The sequence below is a fragment of the Anguilla rostrata genome, chromosome 2 (assembly GCF_018555375.3).
Source record: "Anguilla rostrata isolate EN2019 chromosome 2, ASM1855537v3, whole genome shotgun sequence".
In the NCBI taxonomy this organism is placed as follows: Eukaryota; Metazoa; Chordata; class Actinopteri; order Anguilliformes; family Anguillidae; genus Anguilla; species Anguilla rostrata.
The window spans coordinates 26,652,725-26,667,431 of record NC_057934.1 but is presented as its reverse complement, the minus strand read 5'-3'; the positions used below and the strand labels follow the sequence as shown (position 1 = coordinate 26,667,431).

The 14,707-nt window shown below is 38.9% G+C and overlaps 1 protein-coding gene across 4 annotated transcripts in view; it reads right to left on the bottom strand.

Annotated features, from left to right (window-relative positions):
* The window catches only part of LOC135247694 (integrin alpha-3-like), a 118,747-nt gene that overhangs the window by 79,483 nt on the left and 24,557 nt on the right, over positions 1-14,707 (bottom strand). For 3 of the 4 annotated variants that reach the window (XR_010328271.1, XM_064321443.1, XM_064321442.1), the window contains exon 2: positions 12,616-12,743. Coding sequence is in view for 2 of the 4 variants with exons in the window: in XM_064321443.1 (XP_064177513.1) it covers positions 12,616-12,743 (128 nt within the window). In the remaining 2 variants the exon portion in view is untranslated. Of the gene's footprint in view, positions 1-1,038; positions 2,230-12,615; positions 12,744-14,707 lie in introns of those variants that run through there. The other variant, XM_064321444.1, reaches the window with a different exon arrangement.

The window sequence follows — 14,707 nt, the reverse complement described above, 5'->3', positions numbered from 1 at the left end:
TTCCTACAGGAACCACGACACTGTTATTATGCAATTGACAGACATTTTTGAAACATTTCACAGATTTAACAAGCACAAAACCGTCCATACCCACGGTGCACCTGTACAAAGTGTCATGAGTAAAACTTGGCTAACTATATAGCTAGCTAGCTATGGCATGTCCTCACCTCTGTAACGTTATTAGTTGTTATCCGTGTGTCCATATATCTGTATCAGTGATATGCGCTAACTAGGTTAACTAAAGTAGGCGAAATGCGAACATATTAAGGTTAGCTAAAGTAACGTTGCGATAAAGCGGTGCTTAAAAATCTTGTGCCGTTCGAAGTGGTGATTTTGGGATATGCACCTGCGCATGTGTCCTACTAAACAAAGCACCACCTGCGCATGCGTCCCACCAAACGTCCCTCTCAGGTCGTCCTTGAGTGAGTGAGTAAGTGACACAATTTGCCATGCATAGCCCACAGTGGCAGTTCCTGCGGGCTGTGGGAAAAATGAATAGCCAACATGGGCATGTTTTCTTGCAATTTACTCAAATAGTGTTTACTGTTAGCTCGCAAATAAGTGGCACAAGTTAACCTACTAAATAATTTGCAAACGACAGAACGGTTGATGATAACAATATAATGGCTATAGACTATTTTATTTTATTAAAGACAGCACATTAAAATTAGCAGTGTGGGCCAATTGCTTATGAATTTGTTGCTTTATTGGTGCAAATGTTATATAGTGGATCAAACAGGTTGAAAAATAGCTAGCCAAAATGATTTTACATTTCAATTTTACACTCTTTATCTTCATAGTCATTGGCTGTCCTAATTTTATGAGCCGTAATTCATGGATTCTACCGAATGCCATGCCATGCCATGCGTAACTGCAGCAGGATTGTTGGATATCCCTCGGCTACATTTGTGTTGGGTAAGTTCATTGTGTCGGTCTCCTGCATTTCCTGGTGGCCTTATAATAATAATAAGAATATCCTTGCATTTATATAGCATCTTTCCGAATGCTCAAAGTGCTTTACAGTCAGGGGGAACTCACCTCACCCACCACCAATGTGTAGCACCCACCTGGGTGATGCACGACAGCCATTTTTGCGCCAGAAAGCTCACCACACATTAGCGAAGGTGGAAAGGGAGAGAACATAATTCACATAGTTCACAGTTTATTTACATCACACAAATAAGAGAGTATAGCTCCTAGTAGCCTGTAGCATTTCTCAGATGTAACTGGGCTACCCACCTAGTGTAAGCCAGTTGCTTTTAATTCTATAGGTCTATTTATTACTCAGGCAAGTTCGTTATTGCAATACGAAGGAATTATGGGGATTGAAGACACATAGAGTTGTGGCAACTAGTCTTAACTCGTTTAAATTTTTTATATTTAAAATAGGATTACTGATAATGTAATAAGTTGCGATATTGGTGTAATATCATTCCGTTGTAGAACTACAAGTGGAAATACAGAGAGAAGTGCGGCATTTTAATACTTTTCTCTTACAGCAGAGAAGAATGAGCTTTCATTAAAGGACAATATAGACACTGACACAATATTCCACACTGAAAGTACAGAATGGGATGCATCAAATGGAAAGGCCATAAGCTTCTTCTCTAAATTAAAAAAGAAAGTAAAGGGAAAATGGTGAAATTTGAAATTCAGATACACCAGTCAGAAAAGAAAATAGTTGCACATAATTCTACAGAACTTTAAAAAAAAGGATTTGTGATATAAAACTTCAATTGCATGAAATGAACAATGGTTGAATATGCTTTCTTTTTTTGATAAGATAAGAAACTTTATTGTCATTGTGCTGCTGTACAAGGCAACAACACAACAAAATTACGATTTCTATCTGGATTGGTTGAGAAGTACATTTCACGAAGGAGGGGACAAAGTCAAAATGAAGTTAGCAAACCCTCTTAAAAACAGAGATTCCACTAATATTCCTGCAATAAATGTTAAACGGGGGATAATCACTGAGATAAAAGTGTATTAACCCCCTCAAGCTGGTGGCATCATCATTGACGATTACAAACAGCATATGATATATCTAGATGCATAGCTTCCTGCTCATAGCACTGGGAGACAAGTAGGGAAAGCCTGTCGAAACTGCACATTTGGAGCTTTCAGACCAAGTAGAAGCGTAGATATCATAATTCAAATTTTATGTTAAATTATTGTTGTGCAAAGTCTTGTGTTGCGCAAAAAAAGAATGCCTGTTACATTTCTAGCTATATTTTTGTAATTTTTGACAAACTCCATGTAAGAGAAACATTTACTAAGCAAGTTTCTAGAAAATAAAACTGAAGCAGAGCTGTGCACAAAGAAATCACTCAGCTAGTAGAATGCAGTCATGTAATATATGGTACAGTATTATTATAAGGGCTTCCTTCAGGTCAGTGACTATTAATTCACTGTGCATCTCACTGATGTATCAGCGCCTCGCCAGAGGGCGCCCTCAGAGATGTGTTACTATCTGGATTTAAAATTAACTGGTGTCTTGAGCTGGATGCAACCTTTCCTGAGCTAAAACAAAGATTCACTACAGCTCGTGTGTTGACTTTGCCTCATCCATTTCTTCCTTTTATTGTTGTAGTAGATGCCTCTGATGTGAGGGTCAGTCGTCTTGTCCCAACATAATCCAGCCAACCAGAGACTGAATCCCGGTGCCCTTTTCTCTGAGCGACTAAGCCCCACCAAAAGCAACTATGATATAGGTAGTATAGAGTTGAGCCCAACCGATGCCAGATTTTTGGGTCCGATGCCGATCCCAATTTTGGAGAGTCCTAGCCCACCGATTACCGATGTTTTGACCGATATTTTGTCAAAAAATGCAACATTTTCAAATCAATTTGAAAAACTTATATTTTATTAAAGTTTCTATATTTAAGAACATTTAACTCATAAGCAAACAAATAAAAATAAACACACAAAGAACTTTTTAGATAAAAAAATTTAAAAGATGATATTAAATTAAATATATATATATTAATACCATCTTTAAGTGTGTGAAATCAAAACAACTCCACACCTTGCTTTTACTCCTTTCTTTTCCAGCCATCTATAAAAAATTAACTTAAAAAAAATCAGTTTTCCAGTTTCAAACATGTATTTTTATGAATATTATTATTGTTGTTAATTTGTTATTATTATTTATTAGTATCTATTCTCAGTAAATTAATTATATTTTCTTATTTTATTCCTACTACATGATCTCAAAGAGTAAGACTTTATTTAGCGAGCTTCCCTGTCCATAAGAATTCGGTGGTGAAAATAACTACAATGCGCTCTGCTGCGTGACTAGATGACACACTCGCTCGCAATAATGCATTAGCTATTGACACAGCCTCATTATTTCTTATATATTCTCAGTAAATTAAATGAATTATATTTTCTTATTTTATTTCTACTACATGATCTCAAAGAGTAAGACATTATCGAGCGGAGCTAATGAGTGAATCAAGTGTAACGTTAGATGAAATTAAATTGACTGGATGAAATACGTGAAAAAAACTACAATGTGCTTTCGTGTAGGTTACCCGCGCTAACTGTTGGTTGATTCACTTCTCCAACAGCAATCCTTCTCTCATGTTATCATGACAAAGCTAGATAACATGGCTTAAAATGATCCACGTTAGAAGTGTTTTATCTGCGTTTTTACTGTCTGGTTAGCTTGCTACGATGACTCGTGACTAGATGACACACACACTTGCAATAACGCGTTGGCTATTGACACAGCATCATATAGTAGCTAATATCATTATCTCAGATAAAAAACAAATGTGTGATGCATTCAATCACCATTTTATTTTGGCTGGCTATTTATTTGAGAATACAGCGATGTCCTCTGGAAATGTAGATTCTACGCTGCTTATGTGCTCACTGCCACTTCATAAAGGCTTGCTAGCCAGCTAGCTTGCTAAAGTGAACCAAATATGTTAGCTAGCTCGCTCGCTTGATAATGAGGATTGATAAACATAGTGGTCGTATAAACGCATTTAATTAAAAACTTTCACTAAATATACATACCTTTATTGCGGCAATCGAATCTGTGCAAACAAGTCTTGCAGTGGAGAATATTGGATGAGGCACGAGTGACAAATGTCTTATTACACAAATAGCGCGTCAGCTGCTGCAGTTCACACTTGTATTAGAGCTCCCTCTACTGGATAATTCTAGTAAATAGCAATTACAACATTCGAACAGACAAGTACAGATAAATAATCAATATTTTTTTTGTTTATTATACTTATTTAAAAATCAGGACGCATCGGCTGCATAACTGTCGATCCCGATGTCGTCAAAAAAGTCAAATAATGGCCGATATATCGGCCAAACCGATATATCGGTCGGGCTCTAGTATAGAGCTGCTGGCCTTAATATTAGCCCTGGAAGAATGGAGGCACTGGCTAGAGGGGGCATTAGAGGGGGTGTTAACCAAATCTAGCCTATATCCAAGAAGCTTACCTTACATCAAGCACAATGGGTACTGTTTTTAATCTTTTTACCTCCTCAATTTCATGCCACCCAGGATCTAAAAATACCAAACCAGATGCTCTGTACCACCAGTCTGGCCCCTCAGAGAAAGACCCGGATACAGGGCGTCATGCATAGAACTGTCATACGCACAGATCGTAAATTGGGCGTACACCGAAATCCATGACAACATTGAGATTTAGATATTTATAAATTGTCCTGAAAATGTGTGTACCTCTACTCACGCCCCAGATCATGCGTACAAACTATTCCGTGTGGCTGTTCAGCTGTATTGCAGGCATGAGATACATTTTCCTGATCTGTCAACAGCCTTGATATTTGAAAAGCATAAAGTGTGTACGAGCGGGACAGTGTAAATGCATCAGTTCAGTTGTTCAAAAGCGACAGCAATATGTGAATAATATAGACAAAAATTCCACCCAAAAAACTCCAGTACTACTTACAGTACATGCATTAATGTGGGTTGTAGGAACATCCATAAAATTCAGATTAATAATTGAGCCAAGACATTAAAAGACTGTGCTAAATGACCAAAATAGAAACATAATGTAAATAGAATAGAATAGAAAATAGAATTCGCATCAAATTTAAAACATTGGTCCTAGCATACCAGGCAGTCAAGAGATCAGCCCCAGCATACCTCCACAAGATATTCAAACCCTACATGCCAGCCAGATCCCTCCGTTCTGCTACCTCAGGACGCCTGGCACCTCTCCCTCTTCGCACCTGCACTTCCAGAACACGTCTCCTGTCTGTTCTGGCCCCACAATGGTGGAATTACCTCCCCGTGGAGGTCAGAACAGCTGAGACACTGACCCATTTCAAGCGACGACTGAAGACTCACCTCTTCAGGCTGCACCTCTCCCCATCCCTCCCTACCCCCCTGTAAATGACTGTAAGCTTAGGGTTGTAACTAGGCAGCCGTTTCGTAGGTGACTTAGGTGCATTAACTGTCTTACCTACTGCTTGTATTTTTTCCATAGACTGCGTTGTTGCCGTTCTCGTTGTGTTAGTGTTAATCAGTTTAACCTTCAGGGTCCAAGTTGAACTATGCGGTTGTTCCCTGCACTTGGACCGGTACTTCTCTCTAGGGTTTTAGTCATACTTGTTCCTGGTTATGGTTATACACTTTGTTGTACGTCGCTCTGGATAAGAGCGTCTGCCAAATGCCTGTAATGTAATGTAATGTAATGTAATAGCTACACTGCACAACAAAGTAAGGAAGGCATGTGATTGTGCTTGCAAGTTGCAACAAGAAATAACATGCTAATTGCTTCACAGTTGTGAAATATTAACTAATTATGAACAAGACTATAAAAACCTATTTGTGAACTAGTCACATTCAAGGAACCATGACTACACTAGTACTGAAGTACTTGAAGACTTTGCAAACGGAGTGATAACACCATGAGCGCATTTTTGCCTCCGCCTCCTCCTCCATTCCCCACCTTGCATATTCGGTGGACAGCCAGCCTACACTGTCCGTAGGATTCTGGAGAGTCGCCACGTCAGCAGGTCCATGCAGTATCTTGTCGGCTGGGAGGGTGATGGACCCGAGGGGCACATCCTCGAGCTCATCCACCAGTAGCACTGTGGAACAGCGGGAGCTTTTTGTGGAAGGAGGGGCCCTGTCACAGATTCATCAGCACCTTGCCAGAGAGTGTCCTTGTAGTTTTGTTTCTGTCTTTGTCTCATTTTTGCCTGTCTGTCATTTTAGCTTAATTGTACAACTCCAATTCCAATTAAAGCCGCAAGCGGCGTTGGGAGGGGTCCAAGCATTGGCACTATTGCGCCCCCTATGGAGAGATTTTAAAATGGTTTTGTCCTCATGATCATATACCTTCACCCAACATATCTACTGAAAATCATGATGATTATACAAAACATTGATGACTTATGGCCAATTCTGTGCTGAGACGCTGTCGGATTACTTAGTTGCGTCGCCATGGATATGTGCTGGCTGCTTGCTGTAAAGGCCTTTGCTACGTCGTAACACTTAGATAGCATGTCATAACACTTAGATGGCCCCGCGTAGAGCTGCAGCCCTTCACGCTGCAATTAAAAAAGGTGTGAGACTAGTGTTGTCACGAAACACAATGCCAAAATTTTGTCTTTGATACCGATACCAGGTTTAGTATCACGATACTCCATACTGAAATGATACTTGAAACTTAAATAATACTGATTCAATATTCGGTACCTAACGATACTGAAATTACCTTAAAAGAACAGAAACGTAATGTCCACAAGGGTTGACCTCATTTTCAAATTTACGGTTTATTAAAAACCTGGTTTATTAACAACCTTTAAGTTGAAGCCTGTTCAACATATTAATACGCATAGGCCCATAATGTTACAACACTAAACAATAGAAAAATATATTAAATATAATTCAAAAATTAAACAATTGTAAACTAAATAATCTTTAAACAGATGTTTCACTTTTAAATAGATCTAAAAACAGCATATTTTAATAACAATACAGCATCTTCCTATAGTAAAATATTTCCAGATTAGAATACCTATTGCTACTGAAGTGAACTGAGTCGCAGCTTGTGCTGTATCAACGAAGTTGAATGCACAAGCGCACTCCACCTGACTTGGCTACCTTAGTTGCTACTGCCATCTAGCGAAGATGCTGACAAATTACACATTTCATCCTCTCAATCAGTAATGCGGGAGACACATTTCCCTGGCTTTTACATTTGACCCAAAAGTACCGAACGTAGGAAAATTCTAATACCGAACCGTTTCTTTTTTTTTTTTTAAGTACCGGAAAAGTGATGAGGTTTCGGTATATTGTGCAACACTACGTCAGACACATATTCCAATCCATTGTTCAGCTTAGCACAGAATGCACATTTCAGAGCGCCTCAGAGACAGATAGAATAATAATATATAGCCTATTTCAAATAATAAATAAAACTGCAGCTGTAGACGCAAGAAAGTTTGTTATATTATGGTAAAAACAGAACGAAGCAGACTATATATATAGGCTATATTTACCGTCATTGTTTTATTATGCCAGCATGTTTTTGCGCGTTTGCAGAGAAACTCAAATACTATCAATAAAAATGGTTTAGGTATTTCTTAGCATGATGATGGATGGGGATGGGAAGATATGAAAACAATTTACAACCGTCCATCAGGTTTTGTTCCAAAACTCTTGTCATCACTGTTGCATGCATCACAAAATCTATTACACTACTAACGCTTACATTAGTGTGAAATATCCACATTATATAATACCACTAACCTATTTAAAGACACTCAATTTCAAAAATAACGTATATAACTGAAATATTTTGAGCAGTAATACTTACATAGCAATGATGACATTTTATCTGTGTTCAGTAGATAGAGAGAGAGACAGTAAATCAATGACACAGTCCTATCCGCTTCTGTTTTGCTCCAGAAAACGATGTTAGATAGGTCTATTAGCAAACATATGCCTTAGCTATGCCCAGAAGTCCTCAATAATAATAGTACTCTCCAAGAAATGAATGAAAAATGAAAAAAAAATGATAAATCGTTGACAACGTTTCGTTAGGTGCAGCGTCTTTTGATGCTACCCCAGAGTGAATGCGCAAGTGAATGTGATAAGTAAATTTTCCGTTACGCTGACCGATAAAACGCTATTCCAAGAGCAAAATCAGACATCGTTAGAAAGCTTATACTCTCACCTACTGAATAAATTAATTGTCAATCAGGCCCGGCTGTACTGAAAAGGGCGACAACGCCGTAAACGACACGTGTGGTATTACACACAGCTATTTTGGAAGGTACCCAAGCATCACAAATGCGCGTATATTTCACAAACGGTTGTCCAAGACAATATATGACCACTCAGTGTCAAAAGGGACATCTCTACGCGTAAAACCAACGGTAAGGTTGTATATTTATTCAATATTTAGTCCCAGATATTGACTGTAGAATAACATGGTATCATTTTTTAAAACATTTTCTTGTTTATTTCGTTATTCAGTGAGCAGCGTTTTCACTGCTGTATTGGCACATCTTATGGCTATTGTCGGGTTTATCGTGTTGCTATGACAGAATACGATTTTTCAGTGGTGAAAGTATATGTTTATGAATGCCCAGATAGACAGTATTGTCCATCATGTCATGGGTGGGGGGTGTAGTTGCAAATGAGACTGCAGGGAGGGAGGTGCGTGTTAAATGAACAACCAGAGCGACAATGGTGGCGTGGCGAAACTCCGTATTCGGCATAGTTGTCATGTATCATCTACTAATGGAACTAAAACAAAGCGTTTCTGTTTTAACTCATACTTTGGTTGCAGAAGCACTGAATGTCTGAGTTCAGTAATCTCAGCACGCCAGCGTGCCGACCACTAGGGGCTCTGGAAGTTAAAACACCAACTTCCAGTTATTCCCTGTCCATTTCCGGTTTAAGCCCCGCCCGTTCCGAGTACGGATACGAATACAGATAATTTTGTTGGTTGAACAGATACAGATACGGATACGGATAATGGTGTACTCGCTCATCCCTAATTATTACACATACAAACATTACTGTAGATTACAAAACATAATAGTGACAGTGCTATACTAATCTGGCTAGTATAGGGATATAATGTTTAATGAATGTGATATGTATGTATGTGGCTATATTGCAAAGCAGAATGAAGACAGCTAGATGTAGTTACACAATTAACGTAAGTGGTTATGTTACAGTAGTGAAACAGACTAACAGAGTAAATAGCTACGTGATTCAATATAACTGGCTATACAAACACACTTAGTTACCAGAATATGTATAAGATATACTGTAACTAAATTAATAAAATACTACCCATAAATAGCTAGCTAACTACCTAGCTGCTTATCCTATGCAGCTGTGAGTGATGATATGTAATGGCTTTTTAAAATTTAAATCTTTCATACTAGCATGTAACTGGCAAGGCACTGGGCAGGCAAGCTAAAAAGAATACATAGCTAATGTTGTTAGCTGGCTTAGCCAGCCAGTTATGTTGCTAGCTAGCTAACGTTGTTAGCTAACGTTAGCCGTACTAACATTACTGAGCTGGCATCACGAGTAATCATTTTGCTGACGTTACACTTCTAAATCTGATTTTAGCTCGCTAATAGCTTAATTTTAGTTAATCACAATTAGCTGCATGTATAGCAAGTATCATCAACCCTGTGCTGCCCTGCACAAACCTGAAGCTAGCTGCTCTGCACTCTCCGGCTGCTGACTGGCTCTCAACATCCGCTGGAACGCTGTCAATCTCATCATTATTCTTCTGAATCTCCCCCTCAACAACCTGCCTCGATATTTTCTTTAAAAATCAGCGGATATCCATCGTTTCAGACAGTTCACTGACACTAACGTTACTGAACGAGAAATATTCTACAAACTCGTCTACAGAACTCTGCGCAGTGCGTAGTCTGCGTACGTTTGCCAGACAAGCGGAACTGTCAGTCTGTCACTCAGAACTCTGTGACTGAACTTTACTGTACCAGTGCTAGCCATCCAATCGTCTGATTACAACCTATTGCGCCTACTGGTCGGTTAGGTTACTTACTGCTCAATTTGAAGGGGGTGATTTGTTTACGTTAGGGCTCCATTAAATAGAATGATATTTGGTGCTGTATCTCTTTTTTGTTTTGGCGTCAAAAAAAAAAAAAAAAATTTTGTGTGTCAAAAGGTCCGGGGCTGGACGAATAACATCGGGGGCTTCAGCCCCGAAAGCCCACCCCTTGTGACCCCACTGCCCTCGGCTATTAGCCATGGCGGAACACAGATGAGACGCCTGAAGGCTAGATGATTGGTGGTGCTCCTGCAAGTACCACAAAGAGACTGCCACCCACTAAGTGGCGAATTCTGCAAAGCAACTCCTGTAAGTCCCACAAGGCAAGGGGCCAGCGGCAAGGATCAAGCAGCATGTCTTCGAACTATAGAAAAGGGCAAGTGCCTTCCCCTTTCCCACACCAACTCCTACAGGTTCCGCCATGGAAACCAGAATACTTGCCAACAATGAAAACAATTCTATTTCAATGTTCTGTATATTAATTGTAGAAGAACAGAGAGACGTTGCCTCAGCTGGACCCTCAAGGAGTGTAACTTCAACCAGTCAGGATGGTGCTCCAACAAGAGAGAACAATCAGTGCCACAATAGCCTCAGAGCTAAAAGAAATCACGCAATACAAAAAAAACATGTATTGCTTGAAATGTGACACAAGAAATGAAGAGAAATTCAATGGAATCAGAACTTCAATAATGCCTGTGTCTTCTGATGTCTTGCACTTTTGCACACAATTTGGAAGGGTGGCTATAAAATAAGCCTATTTGCTGTCAATTATTTGATATGCGCATTGGCATATACTGTACTTCATATTACTGATCAGAAAGGACTGGGCGTTTGTCACAGAAAATATTAAATGAAGTCCTGGAGCAGTCACAGCAAATTTTTTGAAAATCATGAAAAACTGAAAAAAGTTTTGTTAAATGTTATTTCATTAAATTTATATAGCCTTTCATCATCAATGAGATACGATTGACATACCATGCACAACTGTAGCAACAGTAATATAGGGGACATGCTGCTACTTCTCATAGTGGGGCACCAAATGTTGAAGATATACATCCATATCCTCACAGGTGGTGCCAGCATGTAATAATCAGTCTCATAAATTAAATATACAAACTATAAATTGGCAACTTAAATTAATAATTAAATAAATTATTATTTAAATACACATTACACATTAATAGTTAATCATAACTAAATTATAATATCAAATTTCAGCTAATACCAAATTAATAGAAATTATTCAGCTAAGAGGTGAAGGTATTCTACTAAGTTCTTTTGATTAGCAGCGGCTGACTCAATTCGACACAAGAGTAACATCAAAAAGCGTCCATCTATAGGTAACCTGACGATAGCTAGCTTAGCATATATTTGAATGAGCGCTTGTAAATGAACATGACGGAGTGCATGAGAGCAACATGAGAAAGCTGTGTTTGTGTGTGTGTGTGTGTGTGTGGTGTATTGTTTGAACTTGGTGTATGGTTTAAACTTGCCGCTTCACCAGTGACAACTACTTCATAAGATTGTAAGGTGATGTCTCAACCAAGATCATTTTGGCCAGCATATCATAAGGCGAATGGAGGTGATAAGTGTAAGCAATGATTTGTCACCACTAGTAGGCATATTCACTATAGAACAAAAACTGGAAATGAGTGATTGAAAGCTAGTCCAACCAAGTAGGCTCTCTTAACAGTATAATAGGCTGTTTCCTGGCTAGGCCACTGGAAGTTTGACCATCATACCCCCTACTGATTTACAGACTGATTGATTTAGCAGACACTAGCTTTCTTAAATCAGTCACATTATTTTGAATATACATTTCTGTTTCTTGCCTCAGAAGATAGGTACTTAAAGCCATTCAGTTATTACATCATTATTTTGATTAACTCCACTGAATCGATAGCGCATTTCTGGTCTTTCTGACAACTTCCGTTCCTGTAAATAAACTTGTCTTCTTGAATGAACATTGGAACCGTGCCTTTTTTCTTAGTTTTTATCACAGAATTTGCACAATAGTTTTTTGATAATTATAGAATGCTGGAAACCTCAGGTAGACTAAATATTGTGCTTCCATTTCCACACAATATCAAAAAGACAAGTCATACCCATTTTGTCATTTTGTAGACTGATTAGAGTTTCTCTTCCAATCTATACTTGACTGGAAAAAAGTTATGTAGAGTACATCTCCAGTTCTCTTAAAGCTCAGAACTGCCTTTTCTGCTGAAGTTAAGACCTCCATCACAAACAGCCCACTTGAGGTGTGGGGGTTACAAGGTTAGATGTCCTTGCTGATCATGTGAGCCTCACAGCTTGACAGACCCCAGCAGTCTGCTTTTCACAAATGAATGAGGAGTGTTTTTTGCTCTGTTCGCTATGTGTTTCTGGAGGGGGCCATGAGGCGCTCACTGTTTACAAAAAAATCCAGCGTATTCTACAAGGTTCAGCAGAAAATAAAACACAAACATACTGGTGCTTTCTGATGGATGAATCTATGATTGCATAAAAGGTTATAGAGGTGGAAAGACACACCTATATATCAGACACAGTCAGGCAGAACAGCATTCCTTACTTGAGCTGACCAGATCCATTCTGGTGCAGTCCGAGGTGTCAGTGTTGACTGGACAGAAGTAGATCGCACCTGTCTCATTGATCTGCATATTCAGCAAAGCTTTCTCCTTTGGTGCTCCTGTCAGAAGCCTGGAAATAAATGGAATACAAAGATACCTGAATGAATGTCTGAATCAGATTTCAGTAAAAATTTCAAAAAAGTAGGGAGAAAACAATGAATGAAGTCACATGATATGCAAGTAGTATAAGGGAATAAAAGCATATTTTACACCTTCAAAAAAAATTAGCAGTGATAATTACAATCACACCAATCAGTGTTATTGCATGTGCTGCTTTGTTTCTTTCTCCTGAAAGTGTGTAAGCCAGTTGATGTAGTCACATTGATGTTCAAAGTAAGTGGAGTGAGACCTGATGGGGGAAGAATAGAGAAAGAAATAACAAAGGTTGGATGGAATGGATGAAACAGATGAGAAGTGGTGAATCCCCATCTTACATAAACCATTCTCAGGGGGAGTTTTGTGACAACCCATGAGGTCTGGCTGGGAATGAACGAGGAAAAGGGTATGTGAGCACCAGCATGTCTGGACTTGACAAAACATGAAAGCAAACCCAGAGTCCATGTTTCCCTTTAATCTGCTTACTGTTTCTGTCAACATCAAGCTTTCAAGGTTACTAAGAGCTTACATGTGAGGACACAGGTTGCATTCATACCACTGCCCAAACAGCAACATAGATACCTGCCCAATCAGGTTTGCTGACATGCCAGAAAAAAATAAACCATCTCTTGGTTGCAGAAGCAAGAATCATGTGGATTTATGTGCTGGCTCAGGTAAATTTGAATGTAATGACTAAATGGGTGACTAGTGTACAGTCATGATAAAACACTTTTCTATGATGGAATTCTGCAGGAAACTGCTAAAGAGCAGTGAAATATCTGCTTCTATGATATATAAATATCTGACAGCACAGTGGAGATGAGATGATGTCATCAACCCAGACTGTTCGGTGCCCTGAGGACAGAAACTCTCATGGCAAGCGTCACCTACTACATGAATGAATCAGGCAGGTATGCTAATTTCACAGAAACAACAGTATGCAGATGTGCCAGTACCAGCCTAAGGCCTTACTGTTTTCAAAAGATAAATATAAATTCTGCAAAAATGTATTTGCATCGTAAACACACATAAGCCGCAACATCTGCCAATGTAATCAAATTCATCAGCCCAATGTACAGTGCGATGAAAAGGTATTTGCCCCTTCTTGATTTTCCATATTATTGCATATTTGTCACACTAAATGGTTTCAGATCTTTAGACAATATGTAGTATTAGACAACCATATGAAAAGTATTTGCCACCTTAGTTACTCAATCAACCAATAAGCCAAACATAACTGATGAATAGATTCACCTGATTGAACACAGCCAGGATAGATTCCAGCCAGTCCTGTTGAATATAAACCTCATTAATATTTAACCTTACCATCAGAGTGAAGTTGTCACCACAAAGTTTATACAAGTATACTATGCCACAATCAAAGGAAATTCCAGAAGGGATAAGGAAAAAACATTGTTGAAATATATGGAAAGGGTTACAAAGCCATTTGTAAGGCTATGAACCTCCCAAATAAGCACAGTTAGAACCATTGTCTCTTAATGGAAAACACTTGGAACAGCTGTGAATATTCCCAGGAGTGGTCGGTCTGCCAAGGGCACAGCAACTACTCATCCATAAAGTCACACAAAATCCCAGAAGAACATCAAAAAAACTGCAGCCCTCTCTAGCTTACGCTAAATTCAGTGTTCATGACTCCACTATAAGAATGAGACTGGGCAAAAATGGGATTCATGGGGGAATAGCAAGACGGAAACCACTGCTAACCGAGAGAAACATAAATGCTCATCTCACATTTGCAAAAAAAGCACTTGGATAATCCTCAAGCTAAGCCTTTTGGAATAATGTCCCATGGACAGATAAGTCAAAAGTGGAACTTTTTGGATGAATCAGGTCCCATTTTATCTTCTGCAAAGCAAATACAGCATTTCACAGTAAGAATATCATACCAACAGTAAAACATGATGGTGGTAGTGTGAC